Source organism: Gekko japonicus, unplaced genomic scaffold (assembly GCF_001447785.1).
Source record: "Gekko japonicus isolate JY-2015 unplaced genomic scaffold, Gekko_japonicus_V1.1 scaffold590, whole genome shotgun sequence".
NCBI lineage: Eukaryota > Metazoa > Chordata > Lepidosauria > Squamata > Gekkonidae > Gekko > Gekko japonicus.
Window position 1 is genome coordinate 777,774 of NW_015161968.1, and position 25,528 is coordinate 803,301.

A 25,528-nucleotide genomic window follows, 5' to 3' on the forward strand; every position below is an offset into this window, starting at 1 on the left:
TCCTTAACCACAGATAATAGCCAAGTTAGTATTGTATCTTCACCTGCCAAAGTACAGCTTTTACAAGATCAGTTTTCTTTCAAGGAAGAGCAAGTATGAGAGGTGTATAGCATACAGTATACTTCTGTTTCTTTGTGGTTAAATTGAGCTAGTATTAATGGGCTTGTGGAAGCACTCACTCAGAAAACAGTATAAAATTCTCAGCAGCATTTCTCCCAAAGCAAAACCTTCTGCCAGCTAGCTAGGAGCAGAGCATCTCTTTCTGAACTTGTCATATACATCACCAGCAGTAAACCTGCTGCCTCTTCCCTCCAAGTGAGTCTGTGCTGGCCACCCAAAGGACAAGTGTTATCTGTTGCCTTGATCACCCTTCAGTGAATGTAGAAATAGGAAATGATAAACAACCTAGTTTTTGATCTCATCGGATTTGTCTGCCTTTTGCAAATAATTATATCAGCACTGGCCAATTTGCTCTACTGTAGCTGAAAAAGATTGCTGCTGAGTTCAGGAAACCACTCTGTCATCTGCAAATGAGAGAAAAGAAATGGTTTAAGTAATGCAGAGGCATATTATAATCCTTGCCTAGAACAGAGGGTAACTTTCCCTTTCCTAGAATCACTGTTTCTAAGTTCACTGTATTTCTCTTCTTCATTAGTAGCTGATTAGTTTGTCTGTTTTTTTATATCAACTGCTTTGCAAAGTCAGGATTATTCCTAGTTAACTATTCTAGTAAGTGTTTGGTTTTTAAGGGGGTTGTAAATAGCTCAGGTACATTAGAGCCTGCATTATGCGATTGCCTTTTGATAGAACCCACTGCAAATGCTGCACATTTGACAAGGGACATTGACTCCCTCTGAATTTTTATTCATTAGTCCCAGATAGTTGCTTAATGTGAACAGGAGCACTGAGGTGCTGTGTCCTTCAGTGATCAGCTTCTCAAAATTAGGTAGCTATGCTGCTTCGCAAGCAGCATGGCATTTACTTTCAAAGGAAGTGAGGCCAAGCTAAAGACCTGAACGTAGGCCATTGCCATTTGGAGAGCACCATGGCATTCTAGTGCTTTTAAAGGACTTTTCTTGGCAAAGATTTTGTAGCTCCAGTTCTCGGTAAGGGATGCTGAGGTGGAAGTGGTTTCCTGCACTCAGCAACAATCTTTTTTTAAAATAAGTCATTAGTTTTGGGATGGTTGGCTTATTGGTGTGTTCTATAGCACTGAAGATGGAGCCTGCACTATAAAATCTGACATCCAAACAGCATAGACCCAAAGGAATTGAGGATGGGGGGGGTATTCTCCCCCCCCCAACAAATCAACTTATTGAAAAAATCAAAGTAAAAGTTTGGAAGCCCTAAGATTGGCTTCTCTGTAGCTTAATTTCTGCTATGTAAGTCCCTACTCATCCTATGATGGAAAGTTACGAGCTTATGATCATTAGTTGCACCACCTACCATGAGCCCTTTCAAAGGCAGGTGTTAATGCCCGTATGCTATCAGCTTTTGCTGGGTAGAAGCAGAAAATTAACAAAACCAGTGAGTCAGATGCAAAGACTAAAATGGAATGTGACTCTATGGTATATTTTTTTAAGTGCCTCTCTTTTGCTTTCTGGGTATAATGAGACTGTATAATCCATGGAGGAGACAAAATAGCACATGTTTATTTCAAGACATAGGTGAAGAAGGGATTTGAAGTCATTCTAGATTTACTTTAAAGAGGTTCATGTATCTTGTAAAGCAGTTCATTCATGGTGAGCATTCTTTGGGGTGGAACTCTAGGGAACTGTAAGGCAGAATTTCTTCGGAACCTTCTAAGGCAAAGGATACATCTTAATTTCCACTTTTCCTGCAGGACATGTGATTTGATGTGGTGGGGGGCGGGGGGAGAAAACCATCTCGGAATTTCATTATATTCTGGTGTAACTGAGAAACGGGCCCATCCCAGATTTTCTGTGGATAAAGCAGTGAAACTATGCAGAGAGCAATAAACTTCATTCTCAGTTGCCATCTAGATGGCCATCTGACAGCAATGCAGATTCTGTGAACGTAGGCAGATCATGAGAGGGAGGGCAGGAAGGGTTGCATCAGTGCTTAGTTCTCATGGCCCTTTCTTACATGCCTAGGGAAATGCCGATTGCCACTTTGGGGTCAGGGAGCCATTTTCTCCAAGCCAGTTTGGCCAGGGATCCTGGAGGACATTTTGTGCCATCTTCTGGGCATGGAGCAAGGGTCACTGGGGGTGTGGGAGTGAGGTAGTTGTAAATTTCTTGCATTGAACAGGGGGTTGAACTAGATGACCCTGGAGGTACCTTCCAAGTCTATGATTCTAAAACAAGAAAAACAAAGCAGACCTCCAACAATGGGACTAAAGAAAATTTTGCAAAGTTCTCAAAGATGGGCATAAAAACTGGTTTATATCGAGTACTGGTGTCACCTTTATCAGAAGCACTGCAAAGATTATAAGTAAAGAAGACACAGCCATCCCTCCTTTTCACTTACTGATCACATCTTATCTCCTAAATTATGAGCTGTTTTTACAGCTTGAGAGAGTTGTTTTATAGTTTCTTCAGAATCTTTTGCAGTTCCTCCTTTGAAGAGTACACTGGTCCTCAAAATGCACCAGGTATTCTCCTCTTCCTTTTTTTGTGGTCTGCAGTTTGCTGCGGCATCACTACATTTATTATTAGGAAGGACAGCACATGATCTGTCAAATGTGAAAACCAGGGGTGGGCAGGTAATTTACTTTTAGCATTCCTTGGGTTATTGCTTTATGAATATCCTCTTACAGGGGGCAAACTATCTACTTCATGTAGAGAGTAGAGACTGACTCTTTAACTCCTCCAGTGTTTCAGCAAGTGAGTCACATTTCTGCTTGCTGGTTGTCTTTTGTAAAGCCAGTACAGAGAGTTACGCATATACAGCTGTTACAAAAGGACCTCACAGTGTAGGTTGAGTGGTTGATTATCTGTGGTTGATTTAGCCCTTGTGGATTAAGCCTGAATGACCTCCTATGACCACTCTGCGAAGCATTCCCTCTGGTGCTCGCTCACCCTGAAATTGGGGCATCACAGCTGTTTGCTGCTCTCAAATGTATGCATTCAGCATTCACCATAGAGGGTTAATAAGCATAATAGTGTGGATAATAAGCTGTAAATGTTGGCTTTATAACCAATGAGGAGCATAAATATCGAGGAGCATAGTTAATACTTCCTTAATTCTTCTCTGAATGAAGAGCTGACATCCTGTCTACCATACTGTAGACTCTGTTCATCATATTCCTTTGCTTTCTTCATTCCCTTGCTCATCTTAAAATTTCTTATTCTCTCCATTCTGCGCTATCCAGTTTTCAGTCTACCACCCTTCTGCATGGCCTCAGAATGCATCACTTCCTACACTTGGCACTGCATACTCCACTTCTGCTTACAAACACACTCTCACACCTTTGCTATCTTGCTATATTGCCAGCTTGAACTGGGTCAGACGCCTGCCTCTTGGCCTTATTGTTAACTCTGTGTCATGGCTTTGTGAGAAGGGTAGGCAAGTTCAGGAGAGGTGAGCCACCTGGCCAGTATTAACAAAGCATTGAGTTAAAGGTCAAGGAATAAATATTCGTAACACAAAATAATCAGCTGCAGTGGAGCAGCGTGTAGTCCCAAATTCAGTAAAAACTTAGCTGAATCAGCAAACTTGAGTTGGATGGGAAAACAGTATAAGGACAAAGAAGCCAGAATGTTGGAATGAGTAAGTGTGGGAGGAAAAACATCTGTCAGAGAAAGACATGTTGTCAAGGTTGGACTCAAATACAGAATGGGCTGAACAGGTCTATTGCAAAGGGAGCCAGAATTTATTTAAGAAAATGCGCTGCCTCTCAAGAAACTGCTCAAAGTGGATTGCAGTATAAAAACAAAATTGAAACAACAAATAATCCAGCTAGCAATAAAACCAGAAAGCATCATAACAGCATAACAGAAACCAGCATAAAACTGGTAAAACACACCCAATGCAATCCATTAAAAGATATTTAAAATAATATCTGGTAAGAACTAGCCCTTTAAGGCAATGTGTGTTGTCTCAAGCAACATGTCCTTCACCTGTGTCTGTGGTGCAAACAAAACAGGGAATACAATGCGGGTTCTTTTTCTCATTCCTGTTGGAACAAGGAGGATTGTGGCTTTGGAACCATTTCTTTGTGCCAGCTCTGAGTGAGGCCAGCTCTGAGTGAGGCCAGCTCTGAGTGAGGCCAGCTCTGAGTGCGGGAGATCAGAAGCAGAATACATAAGCATACAGAAGCATAAGGGAGATCAGAAGCAGAATCCTTGACGTTTATGTAATACTTGATGCTCAAACTGCTCTGTGTTACCTTGTTGTAATACTTGCAACATCCCTGTAATGTAGGTACAGTGGTAGTATTCCCATATTCCAGATGGGGAGACTGAGAATGAATGGCTTGATGAAGCCAACCTAGTAATGGTGGAGGTAACATTCAGACTATTGATTTCCCAAATGATAAATCATTCTCTCAACCAGTGTTTACAGCAGCTTTTTAGAAGAACTGCAGGTTTCAAGTTGAAGTTTACATGTGTGTACAATGCAGTTGCATTCTTGTGTTAAAAATTGGTGTGTTTAATAGATACATCACCCTTCGTGTTTAAATGTCATTGACTTAACATCTGGAAGGAAAGCAAAAGCTAGTTGGGGACTAATGGAGGCATCCTGTAGGAGGTACCTTTGTCAGTCCTAGGCATTTCCAGTTAAAAGTCGTACTCTCTCGTGTATTTTTTAAAAAGAAAAGAAAAACAGAGGCAGGCCATGGCAAACCACTTCTGTTTGTCTCTTGCCTACTGGGTTGCCATAAGTCAGCTGTGACTTGATCGCAGTCTCCACCATCACAATGCGTGGTGTTTGAGTACAGGATTTTTAAAAAACAAACATAGTTAAAATCACAACAGGAGTGGGAAGATGATGAGTGCTGGGACCTCCAAGTTGATGGCTATGGTAACTTTGATCTGTTACTCTCCATCTTTACCACCTCCTGAATTTCACTTGCCATTCCCTATTTTATGAAAGAAACAAGTTTTCTATAGCTAGTCCTACCTGCTTGGGCTGATATCTACCTGGAGACTTGTGAAGCAGGAATTATCAGCAGTCAGTGTTGAAACCAAAATTGCATCTGAGCTTCTAACCTGTGATTAGGGAGAGGAAGGAAGGGCTGTGTTTGAGAATCAGAAAATTATGAAAATATGTGTAATGGCAACAGACTGTGGAAAAATATTGCCACTCCTGGTTAGTTTGTCCCAAAGTTGTTCTAAGGGCATGGTAAGTAATGGAGTGACCAAGAACTTGCAGATGGGATTCTTGAGAAGTATGGGCTTGCACTGAGCGAGTTGCTAGTTGCTTCTGTAAAATGGGGCTAATGTTTACATGATTCATAGCCCAATGGACTGAGGGAACACCAAGCAAAACAAAAAAGTCTTCACTTGCTGGTGTGAGATGGCACCAGAAAGGGACAAACAACTCTTCCTGGGGAGAGAGTTCCAGAGTTTTGGTGCCACAACTGTGGAGGCCATCTCCTAAGTTGCCACCCACCTAACCTCAGAAGGTGGGGACGCCCAAAGAGGGCCTCTGAACATGACAACAGTGATCAGGTAGGTTCATAAGGGAGTAAGCAGTCCTTCAGGTATGTTGGTCCCAAACAATACAGGGCTTTAAAGGCCAATACTAGTAGCTTGAATTGTGCATGGAAACAGATTGGGAGCCACAGTAGATAGGCCAGGACTGGAGAGATATGGTCCCTACGACTACTCCAGTCAACATCCTAGCTGCAGCAATCTGCACCAATGGAAGTTTCTGAACACTTTTCTTGGGCGGCACCATGTAAAGTGCATTGCAGTAATCTAGATGTAACCAGGGCATGCACCACAGTGGCCCGATCTTGTCTGTGCAGGAAAAGCTGCAGCTGGTTAACCAGTCAATACTAGTAAAAGGCACTTCTGGCCACGGTGTTTAAATGTCCAGCTTCAATCTTGTTTAAAGTCCAAAGTGGAATTTTTAATGCAATCCAACCAGCTCTGAGTGAGTGTTAAAATATTTCACTTTATGAGTTAATCCTTTTCTGCAGGGATCTGAGCTGCCAGCATGGTGTGTAAGCAAATAGCTGGGAAGCATCTAAATTCCTTAAAGCCTGCTTTCATTTATGAAAGAGCCTAGATTTGGAAACCACAGAGACTTATTCAAGTGACTTCTGCTGACAGCTTGCCATATTTTTTCTTGAATGGCAGCACTCAGAATTGGCTGTTCCATGATATTGTAGGCTAATCTTTATTACTCCAGTTGTAAAAAAAGTAAAGACAATGAATCTTAAAAATATCCTGCAAACTAATAACAGTGATTCACAGTTATAGTAAAATAGTAAAAAGCCCAGTAGCAACTTAAAGACTAACAAACTTTATTGTAGTATAAGCTTTCAAGAATCACAGCTCTCTTCGTCAGATGCATGGAGGGTAACTCCTCTGGATCTATCACAGTTATAGTGGCACTTTATAGTGTCCTCACTTAAAATATGTGATAACCTAGCTGCAATAAATATAGATTTTTCACACTGAGGAATGACTGCCAGTTCCCTTCCCTCTCTGCCTCTAACCCTCTCTCTGCCTAACTGCCTGCTGCCAGCCAAGTAAAAACAATTGCGTGTGAGCTCTCTTGTTGGCAGTCAGCACTGCCTATCAAGCTTTGGAGGGCCACTGCTGGTGTTTCCAGGGCTGCAGAAATCCTTCCCCCCTGTTGCTTTGACAACTAATTGATCGACACTGGCATGTCTGCCTCATGAACTGCTGACATGAACTGCATGAATATGGTGGTTTGTGGGAGATGCAATCTCACCAAACTGTGGCTCATGAACCAGACAATTTTCGTGATGAATTTAGGATCATGCCCATCTCTACAGTTGATAGTTCAGAACTTGTGGCTTCTAGTAGCAAACTTGGGTTACCATCCTAATCTTGCTCTACAGGTTCAAGTTGTTTCACCTGCCATCTCTCAGTCTTAAACCTGGAAGTGAACTCCATTCATTTCAGTGGCACTACTAGGTAGGATTGTTTCACACATATATGTTAATCAGGTAATGACTGCGGCACCAAGTGATGTAGCACCAAACCTGTAACCCCAAGTTACAGGTTTCTGTTGCTTCACATTTATTTTTAAATGAAGTTGCTTGTCAGCTGCTTGTCATCAAGTGCCCAGAAACTGAGTGGTGCAGAAACATCAGGACCCTACTTTTTGTCCTTGGTATTTTGAGTGGTGGTGCTATGGAATGCCATTCCAGGGGAAGCCCACTTGGCCTTCTTTATGTTTGCCTTTGGAGGAGCCGTGAATATATGGCTCTTTCAGAAGACTTTTGAGATCACTGTAAGTTGATCTTAGTTTGATGCTCCCACTGTGGTTAGGTGGTAGTTTGTTATTTTCCTGCTGATGATTTTTTTTGCACTGTATGTAGCTTTTACTGATCATTAGCTGTTCTGCAGATGTTTCTCATCAGATGGGCAGGATATAAATGTATTAAATACGTGAAGCAGCTTACAAGTATGTTTAGAGCCATAAACATAAGTATGAAGGAAGAGTGCTTTTCCCTCTGAGGAATTCATTTCCCTGGCTCACTTCTGAGTCATAACGTTGCCCTTGACTTAGCACTCTACAGGCAGCCCCAGATTCACATCTGTGTAGTGCTCCGGTATGCTCCTATGCAAGCAAATTTTCCAAAGAACTTCAGTGAACATGACAGCTTTGCAGAAGCATCCTCCTGTGAGTGCAGTGCCGGCCCTTTCTTGAAATGAATAAGAAAGTCCTTGCAGTATGAGAATGTATCAAAGCTCCTACCCCTACAAAAACTGCTGTATTGACCAAATCAAACAAATAAACCTGTACAAATCACCCACACAATTTTGAATAATCCCTTTCAGCCTGGGTTTGCCAAGGGTATGACATTCTGTGAAGTAGGAAAGCTGTGTACCAAATTAGGCATAAATGTCGTTTCCAAGTTAAGTAATTCAAGGGAGCAAATATTTAAATACAATAATATCTGTCAATGTGGTGAGCAGCATTTTTTTTTAAAAAAATGGATTGCTTGGAAATTGCACAGACTAATTCTAAGGGGGTTTGGTGTTTTTGTGTGTGTGTGTTTTTAAGCTCCCGCGGAGCCTTTGTTGTGCAAGTTTGCAGATGGAGGACAAAAAAAGAGACAGAACCAGAACAAGTATATACAGAATGGACGAGCCTGGCACCGGGAAGGCGAGGTGAGACTTGTAAGTCCTCCTTTCAACCTTCAGTGTGGGTGTGTAATGATAAACACTTAAAATAATAGCTGCACAAAAGGACTCTGTTAGCATTCTGCGTGTTGTGTAATAGGATCTTACAGTTTTTCAAGCCACTCAATATAGTAATATAAACACAACATTAAGTATTTAATACTGCTAAAATAAATAAGGCATTCTTGCATTTGTTACAATTTTACAGTTGAACTGTAGTTTTCTGTGAATGTTTTGATTCTGTTCTTGCACGTACTTACATGTATGCATATGCATTTATGCTGAACCTCAATAATAATAACAAAATGTTGTCAAGTCACGAGTGACTTATGGTGACCTTCAAGGCAAGAGATTTGCAGAGGTGATTTGCCATGGCCTGCCTCTGCATAGCAACTCTGGACTTCCTTGGTAGTTTCCCATCCAAGTACTGACTATGGCCAACTGTGCTTGAGTGGATGAGCTCTAAGGCTAGTCTAAGCTAGTCAGGCTGCCGCCTGGGGACAATTTGGCATCCAGAATCCTCTTATTCCTTTGTCTGAGGACAACAGGCTTACCTGTGTTGCAGGAGTGGGCTGGGTTGAGCTCTCCTGGATGAATGTGGATTCCAAATTGCCCCTGGACAATCACTGGAAAAAGGGAACAGTGGGCGGGTTCTGTCCCTGGCCACTGGCTTAGAGGTGCTGGCCACAGCTGAGCCATTGGTGTGACTTTCTGATTGGTGAAGCAGCGGAGAGGCCTGGACTCTACTACAAGAGCCCCACAATATTGCAAGTCAGAATTGGGCTCCAGAGGGCATCTCCTCCATGCTCTAACCTGGGGCTTGACTGTGGGCTGTATCAAGTACTGCCTTAGGCCTCAGACATAATGGAGGAAATATGAACATCACCCATTTATCCTGTAGGGGCATCACAGCCCTCAACATCACAGACCTTAATTCATCCACAGAATAGGTGAATAAAATGCAGGGCTATTTTTGGGCAGGAACACACAGGAACGGAGTTCCAGCTGGCTCCTGAGTTGGCCACACCCAGCAGGAACGCATTACCATAATAGGCCACACCCAACAGCAGAAACTCATTAGGATTGGCTACGTTAGGAGTGTGTGGCCTAACATGCAAAGGAGTTCCTGCTACAAAAAAAGCCCTGGGTTTTGACAACAAACAAGGTAAACAGAATAAGAGTGGGTGTGGCTGGATGACCACACTTTTGGTAACATGGGGGTGCGGCCTAATGGGCTAATGAGCTGTGTCATCAGGGGTGTGGCCTAATATGCTAATGAGTTTCTGCTGTTGGGTGTGGCCTATTATGCTAATGAGTTCTTGCTGGGCTTTTTCTACAAAATGAGCCCTGAAAATGTATATGCCCCAGTCCAGAGTTTCACGATTTAGAGAGCTGCGAGTAAGCAGAGGTTCACTGCAGTTCTGGGTGCGTAACGGACTAGTCTATAGAACTGTTCTTGAGATTGTACTGAATGGGAATAGCCTTGCTATGCATAAGCACTGCAGGCATAATTTCCAATTAAGAAGGAAAGGACTGCTCGCTGTGTATTCTGCTAACAAAATTTTACAGAATATAAAGCTGTACCGCACTGCCACAGCTTTGACTATAGAAGATAAATGGGGCCAATTTTGATGTTTTGGTGGTGGTTGGTGGTAATCCATCTTGTTGATTTGTGTACTTTCTTTCCTCTCCTAAAGGCTGGAATGACACTCACTTATGATCCAACTACAGCTGCTTTACAAAACGGGTATGTACAAGCAGACATCTAACAAATACAACATCTGCTAAGATACATTGTTGAAGAATTAATGAAGGTGTTTGGGTCTTTCCCCCCTAGATTTTATCCTTCACCATACAGTATTGCAACAAACAGAATGATCACTCAGACATCTATCACGCCATATATTGCTTCACCAGTTTCTACATACCAGGTCAGTATTTTAAAGTATTCAAATAAATGAAAAAATATTTACATCTGGTTATTGATTTTCTATTATCATAATCTAGCCTACATTAATAGAAATTTCACCCAGTTTCCACCTGCCTAGTATCATTCTTCAGATTCCCCTGTCTCCCAGGGACAAACTATACTGCATTCTCGAGTATGCCATGTGGACAAGGGACCAATCTAGAGTTTTGTGGGGTGGTTTGGTTTTTCTTCTTCTTTTAAATAAAACCTTAAAATGCTGCAGGGGCCTCATCCTCCGGGGAACTATCCTGTGGAAAGATGAGGGGCTTCCCCTCCCGCCACCATTTTCACGAGCTGAAATGGACACCCAGTAGTTTTGGCTCTTAAAACGGCATGGGGTGAGAAGACAAGAGCCTCTCAAACACCACACACACACACACACACACACACACACCGTGGTCTCCAACAAAATCACGGCCCCATGTTTTGATTTAAAAAAAAAAAAAACAAGCTCTCAAATGGTGTTGCAGTCTCAGGGACATCTAGTTTGTTCCCCCAGGAGTAGCACTTGGAGGTCAGAGAACTGCAATGGGAGTAGGGTAGGCAGGGAAATTCCATTCCACTGACAGAAAATTTAGTCTGGATCCAGTCCTATATGTAGAAAAGTAAGAACCCAGATTCTTCTAGGTCTTGGTCTTGCTGTGAGTTAAAAGGGTTCATGGCTAAATGTAGCACAGAAACTGATGCATGGAACATCATCCAATGCAAACTGTTGCTTTCATTTAATGGTAAAATTGTCAAGGAAGCTGCAGGCGTCTTGCTGAGAATGTGAATAATGGCAGACAAGGTTCCCTGAGAGACAACAACAAAGTCAAACTTGTAGGAAAAAATTGCCACAGGCCACAAGTGTTCCACACAGAGTTTGACCTCATGCTACTGGGGAAGATCCCTAGCTTCAGAGAAACTACAGAAGCTGTTTCTGGTCTGGCTAGTAGTGATGCTGGGCTGAAGTAAGCGTCAGGCCTCTTGAATATCTTTAACCCACCCAAGGCTTTGCATTGCGGTTGGGCCTACAGAGGGAAGTCTGTGCAACCCTTCTAAGCTCTGTATAGTTTCTCCCTCTGCTACATCAGAGATGAACTCATTCTGCCATTGTTGCCTGTACCACTTACATGCCTCATAGAAAGTTCCTTCTGTCCCATGCTGGTTGGATCACCACTCTAGCATGGTAAGAAACAGTCATTTGAGAAGGTGCTTCTTCCTAAACAACTGTGACAGCAATGGAGAATATGAGTAGCCAACACAAGTAACAATTCACAGAATTCACCGTAAATATTGGTATAATACAATAGATAGACAATAATTAGATGAGTAAATAGATACTAAATTATTAGAATATTAGAATTCTTTAGTACCTAAAACTTTCAGACAAATTCTACAAACAGCTGCACAGAATTTTGCACTAATAGCTGTAACCTGTGGGTTTTCACCTATAAGTAGCATTCTGGCACATGCCAAATCCGAGCGACCAGGGTATCTGCTAAGCAAAGGAAAAATAAACTTAAAGCGAATCTCTAAGTAAAAAGGGCAGTGAAATAAAATGTGATCTATTGTTTCAGTCTCACCTATGCCACAAGGGCATGACCTTTCTTCCATGGGGGCCTTTTTGTATTGTCCCTCCAGTCCCGCAGAGGAGAGTACTTGCCTTCTGGCAAGAGAAAATGCCCTCCGTTGACTAGGAATCTCTAGTTGAGAGAGATAAGCAGCCTGGGCAACAACATATCTAGAACTATCTGAGGCCAGATAGGTTGATGAACTTTATGTCACAATGCTGCTCAATGTCCAACAACCTTTGCCTCAGTTGCCACACCTAAGCTGGTGTGTCTTACTGTCAAGTGGAGGGGGGTATAATGTGGGGTGCAGACCATAGGAATTTGATTGTAATTTCTTTAAAGCAAATGTTATTGACCCATGTAATTGTGCAGTTACTATCCTAGTCTTTACAAAATCCAGTGCATCATACTCTGAAATTTTCACTGGGCTCTGTTAGTTTACTCTTGATCGTGAGAAAGTATAATTCAGAACCTCTTCTTTTCAGTTTTCCCAAAATTTCTGACAGCTTTTCATTGAACCTGAGGAATACTTTCCCCCAGTCCTTCCCATCTATAGTTTTCACAAGAGTCTCATGTTGAAACAGCAGCACTGCCTGTTCCTTTGAACCAGAGTTCCCCTCCAGTAAAGAACAAATATCTGTTGAGTATATTTATGGGACTCTTCTGAAGTTAACCTGTCATCAAAGTTGGGCATTTTACCAGGGCTCAAACAGTCTCTGATAATGTAAATCTCAGTTGGTCTGAGAAAGAGGAAACAGATGTTCCCACTTAACAGAACCACTCCCTCTTCTTGCTCTCTGAGAAAAGCATACAGAGAAGATCACATCCTGTTCCCTTGCTCTCTTTGTGATGTCATATTAGGATTCTTGGTATTCAGGTCACGGTATGCTGATGAGTACCAATGAATATCAGATTGATCAGTTCTTTCATCCCAGCTCTTCCTAAAGTGAACTTGAGGAACTGGAGCTGACATAGGCTCTCCCCCCCCCCTTCTATTCCTCCACCTCAGAATTTTTGAAGAATTCATCATCTATTTAAACAGTGTGCAAAATAATCATTTGAATGATCTGCACTAGTAATTATAAAAAGGAAAGCATGACTCAGCAAAATTACTCTGTGAGTTCACCTGGGGCTTTCTTATTGTCTGCTATCGAAAGGTTTGAGGCATAAGATTCTTGTCTTCTGTAGCCTACAGTGTGAGCCACTGCAGGCATAGTTCAAGATCAGAATTTCCTGCAAATCTTGCTAAAAAATTATACTAGAGCAAAGCTTGTTTTAAGAGAAATACAAACATCTTTTGTTATCTAGGTGCAGAGCCCTTCTTGGATGCAACCTCAACCCTATATAATGCAGCATCCTGTAAGTTTGCATGTTTTATTTATTTATTTATTTATTATGGGAACTTACATGCTCCTTCTCCAGATACCTGCTTTATTTGTACATCATGTTAAAAAAATTAATAATAATATTAGATAGACCAGTCAAACCATTTGGAAACTAAATTGCTGTAAAGGTGTAGTCATTACTGTCACACTGGCCTTTCCTGACCACCACTGGATCTCATTAGGAGATACGGGTTTAAGACCATCTAAAGGAATGTAGTCAGTTGCGTTTTGCTCAAGTAAGAATTTCAGTTGCACTAGACTTTTGCAAAAACAAAACAAAAAAAGGGACCCATGTTAGGATATGTAAGCCAAGATAAATTGTTTGGGATCATTACAGTTTCACTCTCAAAACTTTTCTTGCTTTTGTAGGGTGCTGTATTAACTCCTTCCATGGACCACCCCATGTCCTTGCAGCCCGCGTCTATGATAAGCCCCCTGACACAGCAGATGAGTCACCTTTCACTGGGCAGTACTGGAACAGTATGTGACACTTCTCATAAAGCCTATTAGTACCAAAATGACTGACTTTACCTCTTAAGAAACATGTATATTAGTGGCTTAAACTATTCCATTTGCACATGGTATCTGTACAATTAGTGGGGCAGTACATTTATTAGAAATCCGTTGTTCTGTGCAAAGTGTTCTCTCCCTTTGTTTATTTACTAGAGGTGCGGGGTTTTTTTTTTAAGGGTACGGAGAACATGTCCCTGTCAATCACATGTCTGAAGGTCAGAAACTGAATCCAGCTGCTATTTTCTCCTTTATCCACACAGAAGGGAGAAAGGCTTGGATGCAGGGGTCTTTTCCTTCCAAATCAAGTTATCTGCACTTCCATAGCTAATGACACTAACACTCGAGTGTGCACAGTGCTCAGGAGGGCATCCACCATTTGGCATGTATGTTTCTGGATTTCCTTTAATGTGCTCGTTCCTGGGATTGGGGGCAAGAACTGATGAGGCCAAATGGGAATAAAGTAGAGAGCAACTCTCCTTCTGTCTGTAGGAAGCATACTTGGAGGCCCTTTAAGAAGTTCTAATGCTTTTTACATACTAGGGAAAATACAAAGTTTGCTTTGGTTATAGGTATAAAATGAGTACTTTCCTAGCTTCCAGTATGTTTTAAAGTCTATGTTGTTTAATTTTACCTAAATATATTTTCTTTTTTTGTAGTACATGCCTGCCACAACAGCTATGCAAGGAGCTTATATACCCCAGTACACCCATGTTCAGACAGCCGGTGTTCCAGTTGAGGTGCGTATAAAAATATATATATTGAAGGGGGGAGTGTTTTTTGTCCAAAATAATTAATTTTATCATTCATATGTTATTTACTTTGCTAAATTAACATCACAGTTTAGACTAAATGATTTTGTAGGTTGGGAATCCTACAATAGGGTCTTTGGAAGAAAGATAAGACTGAAAAAATGTGGAGATCCACAACTAAATCTTGCAAAGTGTTTTGGATCTGGATGCTTACCTTCTTCCTAAGTAATTTCTCAGTAGAAAAGTATTGCTGTGGGTACAGGCTTGTATAGGCAGGTAACTGTTTCTCAAGCTGGAAAGTGGAAACCTGCCTCTTTAAATCCTGATGCTCAGAAATTCAGCCCTTTCGTAGAAACTCTTATTATTGCACTCAGTTTGATGGTTAGTTTAGGTAACCTTTCTCCTCACCTAGGCCTTCATCTGAGTTCTACAGTGCAATTTTCCTGGCCTTGTTACGTTCCAAGCTGGTTGCTACCATTAGGGAAGCTCCTTTCTTCTACACATCTCAGTTGGCACTAGGCAGAAACAAAAGACCACCTCTACGCTGCCCTCATGCTGTCAGTATTCCATGACAACAGCATGTGTAGCCTTTTATTCTGCCCACTTTGTGGATATCTTTTCACCCTGCTTGAGGAAAATAGTATTTTCCTACTTATTCAGGGTCCTCCTACTCAGTATGCAAACACTTTCCTCTTGTTTGTAGGTAGGCCCGTTCTACTGCTCTTCTGATTGCCACAGACCAACCACTTTACTATTTAGGTATAGTACAAGCTGCAAGGAGTCATGGAAGGAGGGAATAAACAATTTGGAAACAGACACTCTTCTCCCTCCCGGATTCTGGAAGCTCTCAGGACTTTACCAGGCAATATCCATAACTCCCTCTGACTCTTTTTCTTTTGATTCTCAATATTCAATGCTTCTTGGAACATGTTCATCAGGGTGTATTTGTGGGGAGTGGGATTTAATTTAAAGTCACATGTTTCTACCAGCCCACTGAGTCCCCAGAGTATCTAGAAATTCTTACCTAGTTTACATGTCTGGTCTGGTTTTGCTGCTTTCGTGATTGATACAAGCCTCCTACTTTGTTATTAAACAGTGTGACAATTTAGTATGATGAAATGAGGCAGTCCTACTGATGAAATTATGGATCCCAGAGGAATTTACCCTCTGTACACTCATAGTGGGGAACTTAGACAAGCTGTGGTGGAGCACACATCTAGACTCAACCTTTGCCATTCATGGCTCCTAGTGTCAAGCCAGGATAGTGTGGTGGGCCCAGGAGGTAATAAACACTTCTCTGAGGAAAGGTGTGGTTCCAGCTGCTTTGAAAGAGGTGGTTGTAAAACTTCTCAAGAGGGCATCCCTGAGCCCAAATGACATAAATAACTTCTGTCCGGGGGGGCTGGTGTTTCTTTCTTGGGCAAGATACTTGAGCAAGTGGCGGCTATGAAGCTTTAGGCAGTCTTGGAGGAGACATTGTCTACAGCCATTTCTATCCAGGCTCAGATCTAGTTTGGGATGGAAACAGCCTCGGTAACCCTGACCTGTGATCTTACCCAGGAGAGTGACAGGGGAGTGCATCCCTGTTGATTGTTTTGGATCTCTCAGTAGGTTTTGGTACCATTCACCATGGTATCCATCTTAAGAAGCTGTCATGGCTGAGAGGGGGAAAGACCATGCTCCGGTCATTTACTTGGCTGACTGATTCCAGAAGATGGAACTGTGGAATGCTACTAGGCCCTGTAGCATTTATTCTGTGGGGTCCGATGGGGATCTGTCTTTTCCCCCATGCTGTGTAACATACACATGAAACCACTGGGAGAGAGAATTCAGAGATTTGGAGTGAGGTGTCATCAATATGTGGATGGCACCCAGCTCTGTTTCTTCTTAATCCCCGAGCCAGGGGCATCTGTGGGAGTCCTGAATAGGTGCCTGGAGAAGGTCAGGGCTTTTTGGTAGAAAAAGCCCAGCAGGAACTCATTAGCATAATAGGCCACACCCAATAGCAAAAACTCATTAGCATATTAGGCCACACCCACATGCCTTTCCTTGGTTTGCCCGGGTGCCCGCAGCTGCGGGGAGCCCGGGCAAGCCGGCCCTTGGAGGGGATGGGAGGCAGTTTAAACTGCCTTCCTTTGGCTTGCCCAGGCACCCTGTGGCTGTAAGGAGTCTGGGCAAACCAGCCCTTGGGCAGGCTGGGGAAGGCATGGGGAGGCATTTAAATGCCTCCCTGATCCTTCCAGGGTCCCCCCAGCCCGCCTGCCTTGGAGTCGCTGAGGGGAGGGTCACTCTCCAGGCCTTCCCTCTGTAGCCACGCACACAGAGGTTTTGGCTGTAGGCCAGTAAACTGAATCCCAATCTAGATGAGACTGAGGCGCTGTTGCTCTGCGACAAAGCTACTTGAGATCTGAGGAGTCAGCCTGTCCTGGAAGGCATGGCATCCACCCTAAAGTAATGGGTTTGTAGCTTGGGGGGGGTGCTGCTGGATCTTGTCCTGTGGTTGGAAGCTGAGGTCTCCTTTGTGGTGTGTAGTACCTCTTGTCAGCTTCAGCTGATATGCCAGCCACTGCTCTTCTTGAAAAGTATGATCTGACCACAGTGATCCATGCTCTGGTAGCATCCAGGTTAGATTACTGTCTCATACTCAATGTGATGCTGCCTTTGAAAACTGCTTGGAAACTTACGTTGGTCAAGAATATGACAGCCTCGTCAGGGGCTGGATACATGGATTGTATCATTCCTGTGCTGAAAGATCTACATTGGCTGCACGTTTGTTTCAAGGCACAATTCAAAGTGCTGATTCTTAGCTTTAAGGCCCTAAATGGCTTGGGCCTGGGATACGTGAAGGAACCCTTCCTTCCATACTGTCCAGCCCATGTCTTGAGAGCTTCCTCTCAAACCCTGCAATCTGTGCTCCTGCATCCAGAGTTAATGCTGTTGGTAACCAGAGAAAGGGCTTTTTTTCAGTGGTAGCCCCTTGCCTTTGGAGTGCCCTTCCTCTTGAGGCTTGCCTACTTTCCTTTCCTTCAAGCATCAGACTCAAACATTTCCCTTTACCCAGCTTTTTAAACTAAGGGGTTACATCTTTCTTTTTAGTTGTTTTATGGTCTGCTCATAGCCTGGGGAATATCTGTTTAATATAAACTGATTTTCTGTCTTACCTTATGTTTAGTGGTGGTTTTTATTGGTGTGTCTTCCAGTATTACTGAGTTGGACTGTTTTATTAGGTTTTTTGTGATTGATTTCTTATTCTATGCTTGGTTTGTTTTATTGTTGTGAGCTGCCTCAAGCAGGTCTGGAGAGTGGCATACACGTTTTCTAAGAAAATAAATCTTGCCACAAACTGTATATAATATTAGAAAGGATTTTTTGTTGCATGTGTTTTACATATACTTAATCACCACAGTAATATTTATTTAATACATACTTAATTATTAACCATTTCAGGAAAGCCTGAAAACAATCATTTGCTTCACTTTTCCTAGTTCAATCTCATGCTTACTTTCTTTCAATATACAGGAAGCCAGTGGTCAACAGCAAGTTACAGTAGAGACGTCCAGTGATCATTCTCCATATACTTATCAGCAAAACAAGTAACTGTGAGGTAAATTTGAAAATAAATTTCAAAAACAGCCTGTCAGGCATTGTATGTACAGAAACGATATATGAAGTGACATTTCCTTTTTTGAAGCCAGTTTGATTTTTGAACCTTTGTACTGTAACATCCTGAGAAGCTGGACATGTATCTCCTTGAGCCACTGTTCAGTATACTTGGTACAGTGCCAGAGACTTACTCTATTTACCTGAAAGGAAAACTAGTTCTTTACTCAGCAGTGCCATGAAGAAAAATATGGGTTCATCTTAAATTCACATGCAAGTTATAGCTGTGTGCAGTAATAATTGTATGGGTATGTGGGTATCCTTTTTTAATAGGGATTGCCTTGCTTTCAGGTAAATATGGTACCATTTGAAAAGGAAATAGGATGGATTCTGCAAACCATCCATGGAACGCAGTAATAACATAGCAATAATATTCTCGTGCTAGTGTGGAATATGCAGATTTTTATAAAAGACTAGGAAAGACTTGTGTGCAATATCTTGCACAGTGCCTCATGGTAATGGGAGAACAAGTTTGAATATGGTGATCTTTTCTTAGTGTAATGCTCTTCTGATGAGTAAAATAGTTTTTCTGCTGTTTTATTTATTTATTTTTTTCATTCATTCATTTAATTTGTATCCTGTCCTCCTTTCCAAGGCAGGCTCAGGGCAGCATACATAAAACATATTAAACATTAAAACACAAAATTAAATAAAACCGGAACAGTACACTTTTAAAACACAGCGTAAAGTGCTAGTGCTGATCGCCGGCAACAGCGGACGTTAGCAGCGTCTGCCCCGTGACATGTTAATGGTGATGGTAATTTGGGTCTGGCATTAACATGTTGATGATGGTGTTTGTTTGGGGCCAGGGTGTCGGTTTCCTAGGGGGCTCCCTACTTGAAGAGCCCTTCCGCAAATGGTTCAGTAACTCTGACTCTTGCACTAGGCAAATCAGGCAGCAACCTTTGCTTGAATATTCATAAATTAATAATGGCTTATTTAAGGGTAATCGAGAACTTCTGAGAATCAAATTGAGGCTCAGGAATCTTGTCAGGGTAGGTTAAAACAATGTAACAAGGATCTCAGTAAGACATCTGTGGATCTGTACTAAGAACATACTAATTAGTGGACATATTTAATTAGTGCAGCTATCATGTAAAAGAAGTAGGTTGGGTCCTACGAACTGTCAGTGGAATGCAACAATTATAGTGGCACGCGATAATATAATAAAGTATAATAGCAATTTATAAACACAAAATAAAGATAATACAGTCTAAAGCAGGGGTTGCAAGTGGGAAATCCACTGTTGAAAGTGCAAAGTAAATAGCAAGCAGAGCACTAGTTTGGGTATGTATAAAAGAACCATTACACAAAACTGCTTCTAGGCACAGATTGTGGTCTCTAGATTCAGCTGTATATTTAATGCCCTTTAAATGTTTCAAAAGTTACCCTCCCTCCACTTACCCTCTTCACGAGGTGGTTGTTAGAGTAAAATACAGGAGCTTAGAACAGTGTCATAAGCTACTTGGGGTTCTCATTGGGGAGAGAATTCGGGTATAAATAAGCAAACAGAAGGCCTTCAACACAGGCTTGATGCTGAGGAATGAGGCAAATAGAATTGTATGATCCTTTTTTTTTCTCTCTTTCAGATATGTAGTGTTGACCTTGCCTAGAGAAGGATGCAAAGGCTGAAACAATCATGGATTTTACTGATCAATTGTGCTTTAGAAATTATTGACAGTTTTGCACAGGTTCTTGAAAACGTTATTTATAATGAAATCAACTGAAACTATTTTTGCTATAAGTTCTATAAGGTGCATAAAGAAAAAGAAAAAAAACTCCTTAAATTCATCCTAGTAGCTGTTTTACCCCCTTCCCTCCCCAAACAGGTTTATTTTAGTAAGAAAATTTTTATCAAGTGTTATGACGCAAAAAAAATAGAATAAAATAAAAAAAAATCTGGCCATGCACAGATCGCAATGGAGACATGTTCATGTGCATGACAGAATCCGTCTCTTGGTTTTTGTTTTTATTTTGTGTTAATTTTTTTTTAAAAAAATGTGTAAGGGTTTTTTTTGTTTTTCGAAGTTAAACTAGTAATACATCCATGCTGATGGTCTGTGCTTGCCGTGTGAGTGTCGATATAGCACAGTGTTGCCGTTGTAGTGTCTGTTTTTTCATAGCTTTCTGGGGTTTTTTCTTTTAAGGTAGTGTGAAGTGTCTTATCCTTTTTTCTATAAATTCCAATTTGCCTTAACTCTTTTAATGCTGTAGCTGTTTCAGTACGTAGTCCAAACTTAATGGTATAGAATGCTTTTTGACCAAATGAGCTGGTCTATTATGCCTTGTAAAACAGCAGGGTTAGGGCTTTTAAGAGGTAGTGGATTTAAAAATTGCTGAAAAAAATCTGGCTTTTTAAACCGTGTAGTAGGTGTTTTTAATGACTTTTTTTTTCCCTCTCGCGCATAATGTAAGGTTGTGAAATGCAAGATTTGGGAAGTGGGTGGGTAGGGAAATGTTTTGTGTGAAACACATTTTCAACTAGGGGAAATTTTAATAGGATAAATTGTTTGTAAGGCCTTATGCCGATAGTTTTCCTCTGATAGTTAGAAACTCTGCTGTATGATGCAATGTAAAAAAAAAAAATCTTTTTGCCTTTTTCCAGAAGCTAATTGATGTTCTAGTTTTAGGGTGGGGGAGGGGAGGTTGGGGTGGGAAATCTGCAGAATGTTTTCTGTCCTTCCTTTCTTGTAATGATAGTGCTTTAGAATGATGCTATGCTGAGACCTAGCGAATAGAAGCATTTGCTTTTACAGCAAAAAAAAAGGCAAAAGCTAAAGGAATTCTTTGCAAACATAAGCTGAGATGTAAGTAGAAAACATACTAGATTGGGTACTAGCTCTCTATATTAGGTAAATAAAGACTTGGCACTTTTTAAAGGTAACTTTACCAAAGAACAAAGAGCCAGTAACCAATAATTCTGATTTGTCTCAGCTGTTATGTCTTCTGTACTCTTTATTTTTTTATTTTTGCCGGACCAGTTTGCGGTTAGAAGAATGTGCCTTTTTTTGTACATTTGCATTTAGGTTTTATAATTTTTAATTGATGTATGGACACACACACAAACAAAAAAAAGCATGAAGGAAGACTTGGATCCAAGCAGTGCCACGCTTTACATCATCACTACAAGTGTTAAGTGTAAAGATTAAAAAAAAAACAATTTTGAAACTATGAAATTCCTGATTTCATGAATACACTGTTATTTGTACTTTTTACATATTAGATAATGAACTCACTGCTATTAAAGCTCATTTTTATTATGATCGCATGTATATTAAATCAAATGGTAAATTAAGTTGTCTTCCAAAAACTGTGTACTTGTCTGGTCAACTATGTGTGATCAGTTATCTACCTCAAGGCTTATTTCCTTTTGTAATGGGACAGGTTGCTGGCCCTCCCTGTTTCCACAGACCAAATCATCCTAGCTCAGGAGCTAGGCCGAAGCAATTCTTTCTTTTCACTTTTTTTTTTTTAGTTTTTAAATTTTATGTGAGCATTCAAGTACAGATGTCAGTGACATTTCATAGTTTCAAAAGTCAATGCTGCTCTGAGAAGTGTAGATTCTAGTAAATTACATAGTCATAAGAGATGTGTTTTTGTTTCTTTTTGTATTTTGTTGTTTTTTAAAAAAAAGATAAAAAGTTGTGGTATTATTGGTTCTATGCTCCCTGGAATATTACTGCTTTGTTAAAGTTCAGACGTCTTGCAACATGGTTTCCTATAGCTGGTATATTTCTGGGAGTGGGGGGACAAGGGGTTGTTTGCTATTTGATATTTTTTTCAATTAGCTAAAAATCGGGTTAGAAGGAGGGAATAGATGCTGCTAGAAACGTCTGAACTAAGTGCCATACTCATTATCTGGGTAAGATTTGCAAAATGTAACCTCTGTACATAAAAAAAAAATCAGTTACTTAAACATCACATAGTAGACAGCCATTAAATTATAAAAAAAATAATTTATGAAGAAAGACCTTTTGTACAGATTGAAAAAAAAGATTTTCATAGAGATATCTATATGATCAAGAGAGTTAATTTTTTATTTTTGTTTTACTAGTGCCACAACCTTGCCAGTGGTAACTTATTTGTCCGGTTCAAGATAAACTCTGTCATTTTGTTTCCTAGGACTTGTTGTTAAAATGCCAAAAGACATTTTTGAACTGTACATTTGATTAGATTGTTAGCTTTTTTCTGTTTTATTTCTTTTGAAAACTTTTGAATAAAAAAGATCAAAAATTAAACATGACTTTCTCGGGGGGCTTTTGTTTTTGTTGTTTTGTTTGTTTTTACAGTGCTGGGGTAAAGTAGCCTATAGTTAGACTTCAGCATTACCAAAAATCTGTTACTTTCTTCTTGACTGGGTTTGCTCATGTTTTATTGAGATGGATATTAACTTTCTCGGAATGCATCACATTATTTTCAAGGGGGACAATTATTTAAATTGAACAACTGACTTACATGTAGCAAGTAGTATCTATCTGGCTTTCCAACTTCAGATTACTCCAGGCTTAGCAGTGCCTTGAAGGTTCATAAATACAGTGCTAGGGGCATGAATGAAGAAAGTATCTGGAAGTACAATGTCAGAATAGAGTCATAAAAAGCCTGTCATAAGGTAGGTTGAATTGGTCGTGTATGTGGAGGATCTTTCCCTCTTTCCTGCTTGCTGCAATCACCAGTGGTCACCTCACATGAACACATGAAGCTGCCTTATACTGAATCAGTCCATAGAAGTCAGTACCATGTACTCAGACTGGCAGCAGCTCTCCCCAGTTTCAGGCAGTGGGTTTACACATCACCTACTACTTGATCCTTTTAATGGGAGATGCCAGGGATTGAATTTGGGACCTTCTGCATGTCAAGCAGATGCTCTGTCACTGAGCCACAGCCTTCCCTCAAGTTTACATGAGGAAGCTACTTCAGGCCTGACCAAACTACATCTGCAATAATCCTGTTCTACAGGTGATTATGAAGTGTATTACGATGGACAGTACACTGCTTATTCAGGAAGTCAGCCAAGGTAGAAGGAATCTTGACTCCCTGGATGAATTGTGAGTGTGTGCTCCATAAAGCAAGATTTTATGGTGCTAGTTCAACTAATTTACCTCCAACATCCGACCGGGATGGGAATGCTCAGGATGGATGAGTTAGGAGACGGTTTCTTACTTTACTCATGTTCTCCAGTCTCACAATGACTCCTTCAAGCCTCTATTTCTGCATGTGAGTATCAGACAGGCCCCTTTTTCTACTTCCATGCTGAACATGAACTAGTGACAAACCTGCACCCACCTTTTGGCTGCTTTGAGTAAGTTCAGTCAGACTTAGTAGACATGAAACAGAGTAAGCCTCACTGAATAATATGGGGCTTGCTACTGAGAAGATCTGTTTAAAAGTGCTCCCTTCATCCCCAAACTAGTCTCACAGAATTCCCTTCAACTGTGAGGAGATCATTTCAAAGAAGAAACTGTGTCGGGCAAACCTCTTAAGTTTCTATTACATATATTCCAGAAGGGTTGCCATGCTGGTCTGTTCTAGCTGAGGTAACAAAGGACATTGTGTTCCTTTAAAGATGCATGTACTCAGTAGGTAAAGAACTGCAAATTAGTTTAGAACTGCAAATGGTATACAACACAGGTTTGGGAATACCTGCTGAGACTGAGGAGTTCATGCAGTTTTGAAGGCATTCCTTCTGCAACTCTTGTTCCAAGGATTCTTATGGCCTCCTGTTTCCAAACATGCCCATTGTCATGTAAAGGAGGCCCAAATGAATATTTGCAACAATAAAGCCTAACTGTTCTCCCAGGCATACATTATTCCAAAATCAGCTCCAAAGTTCCAAGACAGCTTTTTAAGTCTTGAAAGCTCCACTTGGGGAGAAATTTCCTTTGGCGTTCAGTGACTTGGTGAACAAAGCAGAACCTTAACCTTTTCCTCCCTTAGATAAGCTACCAGGGAGCTTGTGATTTAGCTTCCTGAATAAAGACTGACACTGAAACTTCTTTTTAATTTTTTTTACAATAAATAAGAAATGTTGAAGATTATATATGTGATGAATTAATAATGCTCTTGCCAACATGGTATCATAGATATACTTTGATATCTTTGTTGGCACTTTGGGCATGCAACTCTCTTGATTGCACTGCAAGATAGGTAAAATTCAATCAAATGTTGAATGATCTTACTGCTTTCCCCTTTATCTGATAGGTATTTGATGAATTAATAATGCTCCTGCCAACATGGTATCATAGATATACTTTGATATCTTTGTTGGCACTTTGGGCTGTAACTGGGCACATCTCAGGCCTGTCATCTGCTGTGGCTCACACACTGGCGGAAGGTCCATCACTGACCCTTCCTTGTGTTTCTGGTTGCGGTGGTTTTTTGGTGGTGGTGGTGGTGTTTGGCAGCAGTGGAGAAATCAGAGACCTAGAGAGGCATGATGTGTTCTTTCTACTACCATTGAGTAACTCTCCTATTGAGAAATGGAAGATCAAACCGATATCCTCCCTCACAGGAGCCTGTTGCATAACATCCTGTTTCCCAACAAAAGTGACAACTGAGTCGCTTGCTGGGCTCCTCTGGGCCTCAACAATTTGTTGGTGTAGGCAGGGTCAAAAATAAGTGTAACTTCACTGTTTCTTTAGCTGCCCTTCCTGTTGGCAAATGACACACCTGCAACAATGCAGGTGTTTCTCAGGAAATCTATCTTTCGATGACAAACACCCTCCCAGAAGATGCAGAGCATGACTAATGCACTTTTTTGGCTCTGCAGGACTGACTAGGCCAGAGCAGGTGGGACCAAAATAAACAGGATACAGTGGCATTCTGTTGCTGTTGCTACTGCATGCCTCTTTTTTTTCCAGTGTAGGGATGCAGTCTTGCAAGCAGAGCTGCCAAACTTCTGGTGGGGCCTGGAGATCTGTTGGAATGACCACTCATCTCCAGACTATATAGATCAGTTTCCCCTGGAGAAAATGGTAATTTTGGTGGGTGGACTATTTATATTTATATTTCAATTTTGTATCCCGCTCACCCCCGAAGGGCTCTGAGCGGCTTACATGTTCCAATTCATACAATCCTACACCTAGGGCCACATACATGTAGGGGACGTGACAAGCCTACCAGGCACCCTTTCTGTGTAGCGGATCTTCGTTGTTACTGCCTTGTGGGAGGTAGTCCGGCGGCATCCACTCCAGCGCTGGTCTTTGAGGTTCCTCCTTCCGGCTGTTGCGATTTCATTTCCGGGCCTGGACCACTCGCACTTCCGCGCATTATACCCTGCTGAGATCTCTGCCCTCACCAGGCTCCACTTCCAGATCTCCAGGGATTTCCAAATCTTGAGTTGGCAACCTCATTTCTGCCCATGTTGGAGCTTGGAAAGTTCCTCCTCCCTCCAGGGTGTCTGGCCAGCAAG

At 41.3% G+C, this 25,528-nt stretch overlaps 1 protein-coding gene across 5 annotated transcripts in view; it reads left to right on the plus strand.

Moving 5' to 3' along the window:
* The window catches only part of RBMS1 (RNA binding motif, single stranded interacting protein 1), a 201,444-nt gene extending 181,336 nt beyond the window's left edge, over positions 1–20,108 (plus strand). For 3 of the 5 annotated variants that reach the window (XM_015429644.1, XM_015429641.1, XM_015429642.1), the window contains exons 7-14: positions 8,173–8,288; positions 9,989–10,038; positions 10,129–10,222; positions 13,122–13,172; positions 13,568–13,678; positions 14,368–14,448; positions 17,980–18,064; positions 19,710–20,108. In XM_015429644.1, the coding sequence (XP_015285130.1) occupies positions 8,173–8,288; positions 9,989–10,038; positions 10,129–10,222; positions 13,122–13,172; positions 13,568–13,678; positions 14,368–14,448; positions 17,980–18,057 (581 nt within the window). In that variant the 3' untranslated portion in view covers positions 18,058–18,064; positions 19,710–20,108. The remainder of the gene's footprint in view (positions 1–8,172; positions 8,289–9,988; positions 10,039–10,128; positions 10,223–13,121; positions 13,173–13,567; positions 13,679–14,367; positions 14,449–17,979; positions 18,065–19,709) is intronic. The other 2 variants (XM_015429645.1, XM_015429643.1) reach the window with 1 other exon arrangement.
* The last annotated feature ends 5,420 nt before the right edge of the window (positions 20,109–25,528 follow it).